The following is a 15,453-nucleotide window of genomic DNA, read 5'->3' as shown; positions in this document are numbered from 1 at the left end:
GAATATGGATATTTTTCTTACAAAAACGCATCGATTCGCTACAGGAGGCCTTTGTTCACCCCCCCGGATCCGTGTGAGACACTTTTTTTATGGATGGGTGCTTTTTATTTAACTTCTTTGGGACTGAAGCACTGCAACACCCGCAGACTGCAATGATAGAGCTTGGAATAGCCAGGACAATTTTTTATATAACTCCGACTGGATTAGTCTAAAAGAAGAAAGTAATATACACCTAGGATGCTTCGAGGGTGAGTAAAAAACAGTCTAATTTTCATTTTGGGGTGAACTAACCCTTTAATGCAGTATACGTAGCATGTTTTTTTTTTAAATCATATAATAAATAAAAAGAAAACAGATAGAACTTTCAATTAAGAGCATTATTTCATTTCCATTTTGGTTTTCCTCATTACTTTTTACTTTGTAGTTTCTTCTGCATTTTTCTAATTCAGCAGTTATTCTGCTAGTTACTGCAATAGTCTCTTTTTCTATATTACAATAAAAATACTACAAAAAAAATTTTTTTTGCACTTTTTTTAGAGATGCATTTAAAAAATATATTAAATTATATATAAAAAAAATGAAATAAAAAATAAGCAAGCTGCAGGCTTAAATATATATGCCGCAACTACCTGCGACGGAAGGAATCTGCTGTAATGTTGAAAATGATGGACTGGCCCCCCTCAAAATCCAGACCTCGGTTGGAAAATAAACTGGACAGATCTATTGTACATCCAAAGGAAAGCCTTTGGTTGAGTCGGATTAGTGTACACAGGCCGTAATCAGCAGAAATCACGCCAACATTCAACCTATAGCAGATCACTGCCACCAGCCACGTGTAGAACAGATAAAAACTCTTTAAACCAGCCTAAGATCATCCAGTCTGGTCAAGCTGCTTAGGCTAGTCTTTTCTGATGGTTTTAGGGGGGTTTGGTGATACCAGACCAGCAAACCACCTTACGTAGTCCTGATGTAAATAAAAGCAGATGCAAAAATAACAAACATCACACTTTATTTGTGTTAGCATGTTGCTAAGCTACTGAAAGAATACCCTAACAAGCATAAAATACATATACATATACTCATAAACACTTGATAAAATAAAGCAATAAGCCCTGTGAAGCCGTGGTTTACAGTGAATTTATAACAGCTAAGGGACGTTGTTAGGCTCGACGCGAAGCGGATCTTATTGCTTTTATAAAACGGTTATTCCATATACGTAGTTAGGTTTCACAAAATAAAGTGTAATGATATTAATAAAAACAGTATTCTTCCACCAAACAATGTAGTTCCTCAGAAACAGTTGTGGTTCCAACAAAGTTGTTGCCGAGCAACACACAGAAGTAAACAAAGGTGTATGTTTGTAGAGTAATTTACAACAACTTAGAACTTCGAATTTTTACCTTTAAGCCATTTTTTCTAAAAGTGTGCGCCATCTTTTGAATCAAATTCTTGCATTTGGGCTGTAAGGCATGGGATAACATTAGTGTTGAAGTTCTCAGGAAATATATTGGCACTATGCCAGAGAGATGTACTGCTGTAATTGCTGCAAAAGGTGGACATCCCAAATATTAAAGTTACAACTGGATAAAAACAGTACGACTCACTTCATCTGATATTTGTTGTGCTCAGAGCAGCCATCTGCATGTTTCATGAACATTATGAAATTAAATCATGTTTTTGAGGCAAAAAAGGTCAATATTTTCAGATCTGGCAGGTGTTCTAACAATTTTGGCCACCACTGTTATATATATATATATATATATATATATATATATATATATATACGAATGCTTTTCTCCTCAGCTCTTGGCTGTGTTTTGCAGCCTTGATTCCGGCATATGCAGTTTGAAAAATAAATAAATAAATACAGACTCCAAACTTTTACACTGTTTAATGCAACTCTGAGGGACATGGAATACTTTAACCTGCAGTTACAAATGCATAGCTAAATAATGTTTTGATATTTCAAACATAAAACATTGAAAACTGATGTTTGAAATTATTTAAATGAAAAGGCACCTTAAATTAAAGCAATAAGCCCCAAGAAGCCGTGGCCTACAGTGAATTTTTTTAATCTATGTATATTTTTTTAATATACATATTAATAATATAATATACTATTATCTCTCCTCACTGTAGGTGTATGTTTTCCCTCATTTTATGGACCTCTTTGTGGCTTTTTATTGTTCTTGCTGAGTAGGCTTCATGTATTCACGCTTACAGAGATATTCCTTTAAGACTCATTTCTCAGCAAAAATGTTGTTTAATTTTTAATGCTTACATTGCATCATAACATTTTGCTGCTTTCCACAAGGACAAGCACCACCTCTCTGTGCAACCCCCAAGAAGCCACCACACGGAGATCTCTTCCTACGGTACAAAGAAGGTGACATCCTCACCTCGGTTCAGTATCTGTGCTATAAACCTTACAAGCTCAAGGGAGCATCTCAGCGGGCATGCCTTCCCAATGGCACTTGGAGTGGCAGTGCTCCTGTATGCATAAAGGGTACGCTGACACTAGTTATGACAACTGTTTTCAGTATAAGACACTTTGAAACAGACAAAGCTGCTTACAATCAAAGTCAGGTGTGCATGTATGCCTGGGAGTCATGCTTCTTCGAACCTGAGATCACAGAACATCAGCTTCTATTGAGATCTTTCAGCATTTTAAAATGTATGAAAATGTACAGATTTTTAATTTAAACAATGCTCTAAAAATCTGTTTTGTTGTTGGACCATTGCAAAGTGGCCATAAAAGACTGTCCACCTCCACCACAACTCCACAATGGATACGTCACTGAGGTTTCAGGCTCTGATGGCAGAATAAAATATGTTGAATATTTCTGCAACAATACATATATTCTCAGTGGAGGCCCAAAAAGAACATGCCAGAAGAACGGGACCTGGAGCGGCAGTCAGCCCCTGTGTGTCAGAGGTACCATCTCTACTTCAAGTTGCAAAGCAATTATGAAATACCTTTTGCAAACATACTGTCAACTTGAACATCTAACCTGTTTTACAGCTTGTAGAGAACCTAAAGTTTCTAAACTTGTGCGGCAGAAGGTCTTGAAATACCAACCTCCTTCTAGGTAGGCATTTTTCATGATCTTTATGATCGTGTGACATTAAACTGGTAAAGTTGGATCCTCATTTTATCCCTTTTAATGCTAGGAAAAGTCCAGTCCACAAGCTGTACTCTGCATCCAGTCAGGGAGGGACTGAAGCAGACACACTGGAGAAAGCCTTTTCTGTTTTTGGAGATTTGCCACCAACTTTCCACCATGTGTACACCAGCATAGAATATGAGTGTGTTTCAGCGTTTTACAAGTATTCTGGTAGTGCACGCCGCACATGCCTAAAGACTGGCAAGTGGAGTGGACGTCATTTCTCCTGTTCACCAGGTGGGGGAAGCACTGACACATTTAAAGCATGTTATGGGTTCTGTTTTCCTATTTACAAATATTTTCTGTGCACTAATAACCCTGACAACTGTAGGCTGATAAAGCAGAATTACATAATGTGTCCAATAATCAATAATAAAATTTTTAAAATGTATTTTATAACATTTACTTTTTATGTAATAATAGTAATAAAAACAACGATTATTAGAGTATGTTTTACTAGAAGATACTATTTCAGTATTTCAGTCTTTCTACTTCAAAATGTCACATTTTATCCAATGCCCTACTTGCCATTTCTTTGTAATTATTTTTGAAATTTACTAGCAATTTCTGAGTGAAAACTGTTTCTACACCATATTTTCAGTGTGTATAATATAATATTATAAAATTAAATACAGTAAATAATAATAATAATTATTATTATTATTATTATTATTATTATTATTATTGTTATTATTATTATTACTACTACTGCTACCACTACTTTTATTTTACATTTAAAACATATTGTGGAACCTGTTTTCCTATTTACAAATACTTTAATAACCCTGAGTGATGTTGGCTGACAAAGCAGAATTACATTATTATTCCAATAATCGCTAACACTAATTTTTACATTTATTTTATAATATTGTTTTTTATTTAATTAACAATTATTTTTATTTTTGTATTTTTTTATACTTTTTTTTTTTCAAAGCTGGCACTCACTAATAATCTGATATAATTAGACATTTGTGCCAGAACTCACTCACTCACAGAACTGGCATTCATTTTCTTCCAGTATGCGGTAAATTGCCAGCTGCCAGGCCCCAGAATTTCACAGAGATTCACTGGCCATGGCATGCTGCCATATATACCCGTCTGTACAATGCCAGCCCTCTTATGGCAAGGACCAAAAGACGGGGGGACACGTTTGCCATAGATGAGGAAGAGGAGGGAGAGGAAGATAAAGAATGGATTAAGAAGGACCAGGGATGGCAGCTCGTCTGCAGCGGGGCTCTGGTCAACCAGCACTGGGTCGTGGTGGCTGCTCATTGTGTGACGGAGCCTGGACAGACTGAAGCGCTCAGTACAGATGATCTAAATGTAGTGATGGGAAAACATTACCTCAGTGACCTTAGAGAGAACAAGAGACTACAGCACATACAGGTAAGAGCTTTCAGACTACAATATGTCTTGCAGAAGTTCCTCTAGCAGTTCCTCTAAATTACCAATGCAATTCAAACATGCACCATTTAATTATCCATTTATTTGTGTTACATATAAATTGCATGTAATAATTCAGCTTAAACCACTAAATAACTCCTGACATTAACAGAACGAGACCTTTCCATAAACTTAAACCACTAAGCAGCATTACCATATTTTATGTCTTGGAAAGTTCTTGGAAAGCCCAAAGCCATACTGAGGATACTGCAGACTAAATATACGCATTAAAACTCAAGGCACATTCTTATCGATAATCTATGATTAGGCTTTGCCAGGTAGTCTGTAGGATTATTTACTTCTCAAACCGTCCACCCTCTTTCAGTTCAAGTCTTTCATCATCTCTGTTCCCACACAGATATCTCAGATCTACATCCATTCGAACTACGATCCACATGTCTTAGACTCCGACCTGGCCATACTGAAGCTGGCGGACAAAGCTCGAATCAATGAGTATGTGTCCCCTGTGTGCCTGCCGCGTCTGCAGGGTGGAGAGGTCACTGCAAAGCAGGCCTTCCTCACCGGCTGGCCCGTAGCAGGCCAACACAGGGCACACACAGACTCCGAGGCCGCCCAGACCGGACTGATAGAATTAGCTGATGTGGTGAAGTGCGAAAGGCAATTCAGCAAACACGGGGTACCGATCAGTATGACTGACAACATGCTATGTGGACGCCAACATCCACTCAGCCCGTCCATGATCTGCCCTTCTGAAACCGGAGGGATCATTCTTTCTCTCTCTGCCGATTCCCAACCCACTTTAGGGCTGGAGCCTTTTCCCCCCGGCAGATCAGAAGATGCTGATTCTCATCATGCTTGGGAACTGCTGGGGCTAGTGAGCTTCGGATATGATCTGCGGGGCTGTAATCCAGATTTGTACACTATCTACACACGGGTAGTAAACTTTAAGAACTGGATCGAAAAGAACATTACATAGAGCTTTAGATCAAATATTATAGCATGATTGTCCGTATAGCATTTTCGGTCACACTTTATTTTAAGGTCCAATTTTCACCATTAACAAACCATTAACTATGACTTTTGCCTCAATGAACTCCTAATTTGTTTCTTATTAATAGTTAGTGAGGTAGTTGTTAAGTTTAGGTATTGGGTAGGGATGCAGAATATGGTCATGCAGAATATATGCTTTATAAGTACTAATAAACAGTCAATATGTTAATAATAGGCATGCTAATAAGCAACTAGTAAATAGTGAGAATTGGTCCCTATACTAAAGTGTTACCGTATTTTCCATGTTCCAGATCATAAAAAATGGAGATAATGTTGCATTGTCCTTTCAGGTTGGTCATTCATTTGACAGAGAAGTTTTTTTTTTGTTTTTTTTTTGACAAAAATCATATTAAAAAAATCAAAAAGTTCATTGATGAGAGAAAGTGTGAAACTTGAGATTTCCCAACTAGTTTATGGCCTTGCGTGTGTATGAGGATATGTTTTTGCATGGTAAAATGAAGAGGATGCGTTCCATGTGAATTCAGTCACTGGGTTTGCAGGCCTTAGCTTGTCTTTGCTCTCTCTTCAAGATGTTTCACAATCCAATTTGCTCATACTTTTTACACCATCAGTATGTATTTACTCGTGCCTTTAGTGCAGCTCAACTGCGACAGTGTATTTATTTTTCAAAATGCTTTGAAATAAATGAAATTCGAGAAATACAATATCATATTTAGTGTTTTTATTAACAAATGTTCCTTCATTTTGTGATCATTTTATAAGCTTTATCTAAAGATTGTAGTTCACTTACAAGGATGGCCTCCTTAAGGACACATTGGTAACTCATGGCTCATTTCTTACAGGGATCAAACCATCCACCTAACTATTGTTGACCACAGATGCTATTATAATTGAATGTTGGGGTTTCTCAAATCTAGCAAAATCCTCAGTTTTATGTACAGTATACATACAGTAACATTCAAAGTTTTGTGGTCAGTAAGATTTTGTTTTGTTTTTCTCTTATGCTCACTGAGGCTACATTTGTTTGATAAAAAAGTAATGTGGTGAAATATTATTACAATTCAAAATATCTGCTTTCTATTATTCCTGTGATGGCAAAGCTGTATTTTTAGCAGCCATTTGATTTCTGAAGGATCATGGGACACTGAAGACTGAAGTAATGTGTTGGTGTAATTAGCTAATATGCTGATTTGGTGCTCATGAAACATTTCTTGCTGTTATCAATATTGGAAACAGTTTTGCTGCATAATATTTTTGATGACACTTATTTTCAGGATTCTTTTATTAATGGAAGGTTGATTGAATAGAACAACAGTTATTTGAATTATAAATATTTTGTAACATTATACATGATTTTACTGTCACATGTGATCAATTTAATACATCGTTGCTGAATAAAAGTATTAATTTATTATGTATATACTATGTGTGTGTGTGTGTGTGTGTGTGTGTATATATATATATATATATATATATATATATACACATACACACACATATATATAGTACACTGTAAAAAAATCATGTGAAAACTATAGGAATTTACTGTGTTTGTGCACAGGAAATTACTGTATACCTGTTCACAGTAGAATACCGTAGTTTCAGTCAAAATTGCAGTAATGTAAGAAGTACTGTGAGTGTCACAGTAACCAGCAATAGTTTGTGCACAGGAAATTACTGTATACTAGTTCACAGTAGAATACCGTAGTTTCAGTCAAAATTGCAGTAATGTAAGAAGTACTGTGAGTGTCACAGTAACCAGCAATATCTTGCAGAAAATCACAGTAACTTCCAATGTATTGTAGAAAAAACAATAACTAATTATATACTGTAGAAAATCACAGTAATTACCAATGTATTGTAGAAAACACAACAAGCAATTATGTTCTGTAGAAAATGACAGTAACCAACAATGTGCTGTAAAAAAAAAACAAAAAAAAAACACAGTAACCTTTTATATCCAGCTTAGTTTTCACAAGAGAGCGGGCGCGACTATTTGTAACTTGAATGTGTTTGGCTTCTGGTGTCTTTCGCTTCCAGTTATTTTACCTGTACAAAAACAGCCCATTATACTGCTTCATACAAACTTTTAATTATTATCATATTATTTTAACTTCAGTATCATAATCATAAATTCACCCCCCAGAACGCGATTTCACCATACTGCCATACACTAGGGTTTTCTGAAACCCAGCCACTGGGATAGAGCAGGAAAACATAGTAGCCTACACTGGCAGCTGGGTTTCCAGCCAATGACTGCATTTAATTTGACCTCACTGTAATTCAATTACATTTTAGGTTTGAATAGAGAATACAGGAAGCAAATGTATTCTTTAATAAAAAAAAAAAATGACCAGAAGGTCATCAAGATTTTATTGTTTTCAACACATCTAGCAATAAGTGAAGAATGATAAATGAAGCTTGTTATAATGATGAGCAGTTAACTGTGACTGTTGATAAATTAATATTTATATTTAAATCATGCAACATTCATTATTTATTTCAATTTTACATATTTTATTTAATTTTTTTTATTTGGGCTGAACCAATATAACTAAACAGCAATGGAACCTGTTGGTACTGATAGTCTAGTGGTTAGCACACTGACATATAGTGCAACTGTGTCTCTGGCGACCCGTGTTCGATTCCTGGCTTAAGGTCCTTTGCCGATCATGTTCCCCACAAATCGCTACATTGTCCTGTGTAATAAGCACCAAAAAAAAGGTTGCATTTGCAAATTAGTGAGTTTTACTTTACAGTTACATGGTTGCTACTGTAAATTAAAACAGCGAAAATATGGTTATTTCTTCTACAGTAAGTTACTTGTCACTAGCTGCCAGTTAATTACTGTAGTTCTTTTCTACAGTAAGTTACTTGTCACTTGCTGCCGGTTAATTACTGTGCTTTTTATACAGTATGTTACTTGTCACTTGCTGCCAGTTAATTACTGTGAATTTCACAGTCAGTTTCTTACAGTGTACAGATAAATGACAGAATGATCTTTCAACAATTTATTTAGGATGACAATAGTTTTTTTTTTGTTTTGGTAATATTACAGAAGTGTAGCATCATGATATTGGATATCCCTGGGGGTTGTTCTGTTTTCCATGCTCTTCTGTGATGTTGTGATCCTGAAAATAGAGGGTGTAGAAGCTAATCTGTTACTACCTATAGGATCCTGACCTTATGCCTGTGCATGTGGCTGCTTGTGTGTGTATGTGTGTGTGTGTGTGTGTGTGTGTGTGTGTGTGTGTGTGTGTGTGTGTGTGTTTGTTATGAATGCAGACAATCTGCTGGATGTTAATAGTGAAAGGGGGGTTCAGTATGTTTCTTGAAGTTGGGCAAGTCTAGGCAGAGCTGTATGTTTATGTCTATGGTTTCTAGGTTTGTCTGTTTATCTAACTTTTTTTTGCAAGATAATCTGAGGAACAATGATTGATATTGCACTTCATCCAAAGATTCAACTTTAAAGTCTTTCTTCTTTGGAAACATGTGCTTCATTTATGTACTTAGTTGACTCATACTTTGTAAATAGTCTTTAGATGCATTTACTGAGAATTGTGAAAAGTGTGTTAAAGTATTAAAGCCGTCCTCTCAGTAATGACAAACATTGCAGAATTTATTTATGCTGACTAAGCATCACATGTGAAGCTATTGCATTGTGGGAGGTTGTGGGAGTGGTTGCACATAAATGAAGTTTACTTAAAGCTGGCTTTAATTGAGCACTCTCTGTTTTTTTAATTGCATATTATACATCTTATTGTGAATGATCCATCCATGTGTATGTTTCATTTTTTTTTATTTCCTCTTGACCTCATAATAATTTTAATCATAAAGTCATAACTTGATCTTCTGGTGAAAACAACAGTCTTCTCTCTGGTGTTGTTGTACACTGGACTTATTAATTAGTTTGCTTAAACCCCGCCCCTTCACAACTGACTGCAAGTAATCGTGTTTGAATGTGATGGCATCTCAAAATCTATTCTATTTTTTTTCGATAATCAGTTTCACTTGGATGTATGCCACAATATCGACGAAAAGATCTGTGGCTACTTCCATTTCATTGTGACTCTAAATCCTGTGGTGTCACACAATTGCGTCTTTAATACCTGTACAAAAATAACATACAACAACAACATATCACTGCCTGGCACAATGTCAACTACGTATGCCCACATCCACATATTCCTGTAGCACTGATTCAGCTTTAGGCTTCTTGTAGCATGTTTGGTCCTTGTTCAATGAGGTGAATTTATCTTGAAATTTACTTGTTATTTATTCCCACTGATGCATGATTCATGAGTAACACAGACCACTGACCTCAGTGATGCTGTCAAGGCTGGTACAGACATGTCTGTTTTCTTACATGATCCTCCATTAGCTCACCTCTGAAATCGGTGAGTGAGGAAAGTCTGCACTTGCGTCTAAATGACCTACGTAATTGGAGACTTGATTACCTGAATCAGTTACTTGAATCATAATTTTTGGGGTTACACTTTATTTCAAGGTGTCTTGTTACAGTGAAATTATATATTTAAGTACTGAGTAATGTTAATTAACAACATGCAGGCATATTTATAGGGTTACAGTTAGGAATAGAGTTTGGTTTAGGGTTAGTTGCATTTACTTATGCATAATTTACTGTTATTACCATAGTATATTTTTTGTAGTATTTTTTTAACCAAAAATTAAATGAATTCAAGGGGTCCTTTTTTAAATACAGGAAATTATTCATTATACAGATGCATATAAATTACTGGGAACACTTTATTTTAAGGTGTCCTTGTTACATGTTACATTTACTATTATAATAACAATAAATTATGCATAAGTACACGCAACTAACCCTAACCATATAGTAAGTGCATGTAGTTAATTAATATTACTCAGTACTTAACTGTATAGTTACACTGTAACAGGGAAACGTTAAAATAAATTGTAACCAAATTATTTTGTATAAATTATTAACTTTCATTGTGAAGTGGGTTGTGCATGTTTTGTTGTATCTTAGGTCAAATATCCGCATTAGGTGGACAACACGAAGACAACACACATGTGATGCACCACATGCTGGCGTTACTTAACTAAGTGCATGACCCTTGAGAACTGTAGTAATTGTAGTTAACCTTTCTTAATAGGCAGTGCCATTTGCCACATAAAATATTGAGAGAACATCTGATTTTGGCAATAGATTATTTGTTAATCATGTTCAATATGAATTTCATATTCCTAGAGATGCATATTATTGCACATCAACACAAGACCACATAATCAAGGTAATTTTAAAGCCTTGGATTTCCAATGCAATTATGTATAGGAATTTACCTGTATAACATAATACATGCATGTGAAGCTTTAAAAGTGACACTCTGTGTACATGCAGTACTTTCACCTGAGAATGTGTGTGTGTGTTTGTGTGAACCATGCCTATGTATGTAGGATTAGAGAGGTTCGGAACAGATTAATTAATTATAGACACCTGTCTGCTACGCATAGAGACTGGAGTCAGGTGGATGAGCTTGAAGAGTGTGCTGGACAGCATTTAACGTGGTGCAGCACAGGTGGGGGCAGACAGCAGATGTGAGACCATGTGCCTGTGCACATTCCTTGCATGTGGCCTCAGTCCAGCCTCGCCACTTGCACAAAATGAGTGTTTCAATCTCTGGTAGGACTTGCAGACTCACTATAGACAGATTAAAGCAGTGTCAGTATTTAATGAAGTTTATGTCTTCTGTATTTAGTCATCCTTTTGTCTCTTTTGATACACTGTAATAAAATCTGGTCTTTTTTAGAATAATATATTCTTGAATAATTCTGTAAAAATACAGAAAAATGTAAACATTTCTGCAAAAAAATCAAAATGATTCTAGTATTACCTTAATTTACATAAAAACCAACAAACAAAATAAAACTGGTAATTGGTAAATCTAATAGTAGTTTATTTTGTATATTAGCAAAGCCATGCTGCTACTAAAACATTTGCACTTGTAACATACAGTCATGGCCAAAAGTTTTGGCAGTGACATAGATTTTGTGTTTTTTCAAAGTTTGCTGCTTCAGTATTTGTAGATTATTTTTCCACATGTTTCTATGGTATACTGAAAAACAATGATAAGCATATCATAAGTTTTAAAGGCTTTTATTGGCTAAAAAATATAATGAGTCAATATTAACAGTATTGACCCTTGTTCTTCATAACCTCTGCAATTCGATCTGGCATGCTGGATATTAGCTTCTGGGCCAAATCCTGACTGATGGTGATCCATGCAAAATAACTTTGCACCAGTCTTCTGCTGTCCAATCCTTGTACCTCCAGCAGAATTTCAGTCTGTCCTTGAAGTTTTTCTTGGAGAGAAGTGGTTTCTTCTCTACAGTCGAACCTCTCTCCTTGAAGTTCTTGATGATCCGGTAAATGGTTCTTTCAGGTGCAATGTCAGGCCATTTTGATGCAAAGCGATGATGGCTGCACCTGTTTCTTTGGAGGTAACCATTGCTAACAAGAACACAATGATTGGAAGCGCTTCTTCCCTCCTTTTATAGCAATCTGTCTGCTCTTACAATCTAATTAGTATGATAGTGATTTTACCTGACTAGTACTCACTTTCACATGTGATGCTGATATGATTAGTCAATTGAACAATGAAATTTGCTTTTTTTGTGAAAAGTTCATTTTTTGGCCAATGAAGCTTTTAGCAATTATTTAAAATGCATCTGAGCACTCTACCACCCTCTTTTGAGCCAGTGCCTCCGACTGGGCCCCCCATTTAAAATGCTCTAGACACGCCCCTGCTTAGAGGTGATGAGAACCCCCTGCCTATTTCTGTCATGTTAGGCCAGAGTCTGCATATGCAAATGAATGGTCATCACAGGTCAAGATTGTGTTTCCCTTAAATAAAACAACGTTTAGGCCATAGAAAGAAGCAAGTAGTCTATATAAATGTATAACATGCATTTGCACTGGTCATATACAGTATGCAAATAACCACATATACAGTACTGTACAACTAATGATCTTGTTCTGTTATTAGAGTTGGGGTCTCATTCACAAACTTTTGAACCCGTTTTGCATGAAAGTTATAGTTTGACAGCTCGCCTGAATCTGTATTTCTGACATGTATCACTCTTTGATTCCATTCATTCATGTCTGAGCTCATTAGAAAAGATCAGACCTTGGGAGTGAGATGGAGGAGGTGAAACAATGAGAGAGAGAGGACGAGGAGTCTCAAGCATATTAGCTGGTACTTACACATAATCTGGGTGCTAGACTCCTCCTCCGTGTTGCTCCATGGAGCCCTTAGCAGCACCTCTTCGCCCATTTCTCTAGTATTAATGGTGGGATAAGATCAATTCAAAGACAAAGGATTGTGCATGGAATCTCCTATGCGTCAATTTGATTGATCTTGCAAGGAAGTGTTTCTGATTGCATCAGAGCAATCACTTATTATACTGCTGTTCACCTGGTGCTTGGAGTTTTGACTGACATTTCTAATGACCTGGACCGGATTTCCTGATGGATAAACTGTAGACTGACAGCGTTTCATTCAGAGCCATTTCTATAGCCCATGGCTGTCTAGCAAACTGCTGTGAAACTCTTTCTTTTCAGTATCTGCACTACAACAGGTAAGATTGGTGATAAAAAGCCTCTCAGGATCTTCTTGCGTATCCGTATTTTCATTTAGCAACTTTTGAATAACCCGAAGAATATTTTAAGCTTTATCATTATATTTAGTCTGCAAAGCTAGCATTTTGCTTAACTTTATAGGACTCTGTAGGTATTTGCAGCAAATCAAAATGAAATGTCAACAAAGTCTGTAGGAAATGCATGAGCAATATATGCATTTAATATTGTTGCTTCACCTAATTAATTGCCTTAAATTAACTGATTTCTAAAAGGACAAACACTTAATCTGCAGACAAGCTCTTGTCACTCACCTCAGACTTCATGTCAGTGATATGGAGCTAATGTAGTCACTAATGAGATTCAATTGTTTTTACATAAAAGGACAATCAATTATCAGAATCAATAATTACAGATCAAATTTTTTGGGCTTGTTTTGCATCATTTAAATGAGTCAAATGCTATTATTTACCATTTGAAACCAAAACACTCATTCGCACCTTGACTTTTCCTACATGCTCTCAAATATTGTGCAACACAATTACTGCTGTGCTCAGTGGCTAAAATTAACCAGTTAGCAGGCTTTTATCTCATTAGGACTGGAGCTGTGTGTATCAGACAGTCTCTGATTTCCTTGGCATCATTCAGCTTTTTAATCTTGTTCAGATGAGCCTGAGTGCAGCTACTCTGAGAGTTCACAATGTACACAAACACTAAAGGATCTATCGTGTTGATTTCCTGAGTATTTTGTTGGTAGTTGTTTTTGTTGCATGTACAGTAATAGTTTTTCTTTTCTAATAGTTTCCTTTATTTTTTCCGTACAGGTAATGATTATTGGATAGTGCTGGTTCAAAAAAACCAAGACTTTTAAGAACCTTTTAATCCAGACCACAGTAAAGCTAAACAACTCTCGTGACATGTGACACGACATGAACGCCTGTAGTAGTTGGTATACAGCTGGAAAATTATAGTAAAGAAACAATCACAGGCATGTTAAAGTTATGGTATTCCCAGAAAACACATTCCCAGTACTGCTGATGTGATCTGTACACATTTTTGACTGTCCCTAGACTTCCATAAGATCAGGAAAAACCATTACAATGAAACTAGTTGGATATTTTAGAGCAATATTTAAAGAAATCCACCAAAGTCATTGTACAAAATATGTGTCATGGTGCTTTTTACCTTGTGGTTACGGTTTTATATCAGATATACCTGGACAGGTACTCAGAAGCCAAAACAAACGTTTTTTTGCACATTTTGTTCAGTTTGAAATGTGTATTTGCATTCCACTCTGTGGTTCACAGACTTCGATTGCATCTGTGCAAAACATACAGATAAAAACTTTAGATGTAAATGCAAGAATTGCACAGCATTGTCATTCAGTGTCGTTGCATTTTCAGCATATCATGCACAAACATATCTTGGTCACAATCTTGACATCAACAACGATTTGCATTTATGACATGAATTCATTAATTTTTCATAAAGTGGTATTTTTTGGAAGGATGTGAAATGACAAGCATAACTAGTACTGATTGTGTTCCTTGATTAGATCATTTATATTGACATACTTTACTGTATGCTGCACTTCTTCTATCCACCAGTGCCAACAATATGCAGAAGCAAGTGGAGATCAGAATGCATGGGAATCATCTGGACCCTCCTCCACCACCTGAAGAGTCCATGTGTGGAGGCTTCTGTGACAAAATCATGAAGAATCTGTTACTTACACTCACAGTTCTTGGCAAGTTACTTTAGCACTTTTTGTTTGTTTGTGTTGTGCTTTAGTTTGTATAGGTGAATGTAGCTTCCATGTGTCAATTTGCTAATGAAAGAAAGCTTTTTACTGTTGTAATAAAATATTCATGTATATGATAATTATAATTACCTAAAAGCTTTTACATGATAATGCAACACAGTGAAGCCATCCTTTAACAGCAAGTATTTATGCCTAAGGAGGTGTTTTACAGCCGTCCATTTATTAGACTCAGTTATTTCATTAAAGCACTAGGTAGGTTAAAACACTATTGGTCTGCTAATATATATTTTTTTTTTTTTTGCATTGCACGATACTCATCAGACAATATGTTTAATGCATGAGACGACAGATTTAAATCAACACACAGCGAAAAATAATACATGTACTGTATAAATCTTTCGATATATATTTCAAAGTCTATATCTTGCTTAAGTACAATTTTGCCAACATTCTTGTTTACAATGGTTAATATATGCCTAGAGGAGAAAATTAAT

The 15,453-nt window shown here is 35.9% G+C and overlaps 2 protein-coding genes across 4 annotated transcripts in view; both read left to right on the top strand.

Annotated features, from left to right (window-relative positions):
- Nucleotides 1-5,636, top strand: part of pamr1a (peptidase domain containing associated with muscle regeneration 1a) — a 9,532-nt gene extending 3,896 nt beyond the window's left edge. Inside the window, exons 6-11 of one of the 2 annotated variants that reach the window (XM_016497047.1) lie at nt 2,315-2,506; nt 2,747-2,935; nt 3,023-3,089; nt 3,172-3,401; nt 4,183-4,550; nt 4,966-5,636. In XM_016497047.1, the coding sequence (XP_016352533.1) occupies nt 2,315-2,506; nt 2,747-2,935; nt 3,023-3,089; nt 3,172-3,401; nt 4,183-4,550; nt 4,966-5,544 (1,625 nt within the window). In that variant the 3' untranslated portion in view covers nt 5,545-5,636. Of the gene's footprint in view, nt 1-2,314; nt 2,507-2,743; nt 2,936-3,022; nt 3,090-3,171; nt 3,402-4,182; nt 4,551-4,965 lie in introns of both variants that reach the window. The other variant, XM_016497046.1, reaches the window with a different exon arrangement.
- A 7,211-nt stretch (nt 5,637-12,847) lies between these two features.
- The window catches only part of LOC107696628 (excitatory amino acid transporter 2-like), a 20,010-nt gene continuing 17,404 nt past the window's right edge, over nt 12,848-15,453 (top strand). For both annotated transcript variants that reach the window (XM_016497064.1, XM_016497066.1), the window contains exons 1-2: nt 12,848-13,199; nt 14,805-14,944. In XM_016497064.1, the coding sequence (XP_016352550.1) occupies nt 14,815-14,944 (130 nt within the window). In that variant the 5' untranslated portion in view covers nt 12,848-13,199; nt 14,805-14,814. The remainder of the gene's footprint in view (nt 13,200-14,804; nt 14,945-15,453) is intronic.

Source organism: Sinocyclocheilus anshuiensis, unplaced genomic scaffold, assembly GCF_001515605.1.
Source record: "Sinocyclocheilus anshuiensis isolate Anshui unplaced genomic scaffold, SAMN03320099.WGS_v1.1 scaffold502, whole genome shotgun sequence".
In the NCBI taxonomy this organism is placed as follows: domain Eukaryota; kingdom Metazoa; phylum Chordata; class Actinopteri; order Cypriniformes; family Cyprinidae; genus Sinocyclocheilus; species Sinocyclocheilus anshuiensis.
Note: the sequence above shows the minus strand (reverse complement) of the source record. Positions and strands in the feature narration are given on the sequence as shown.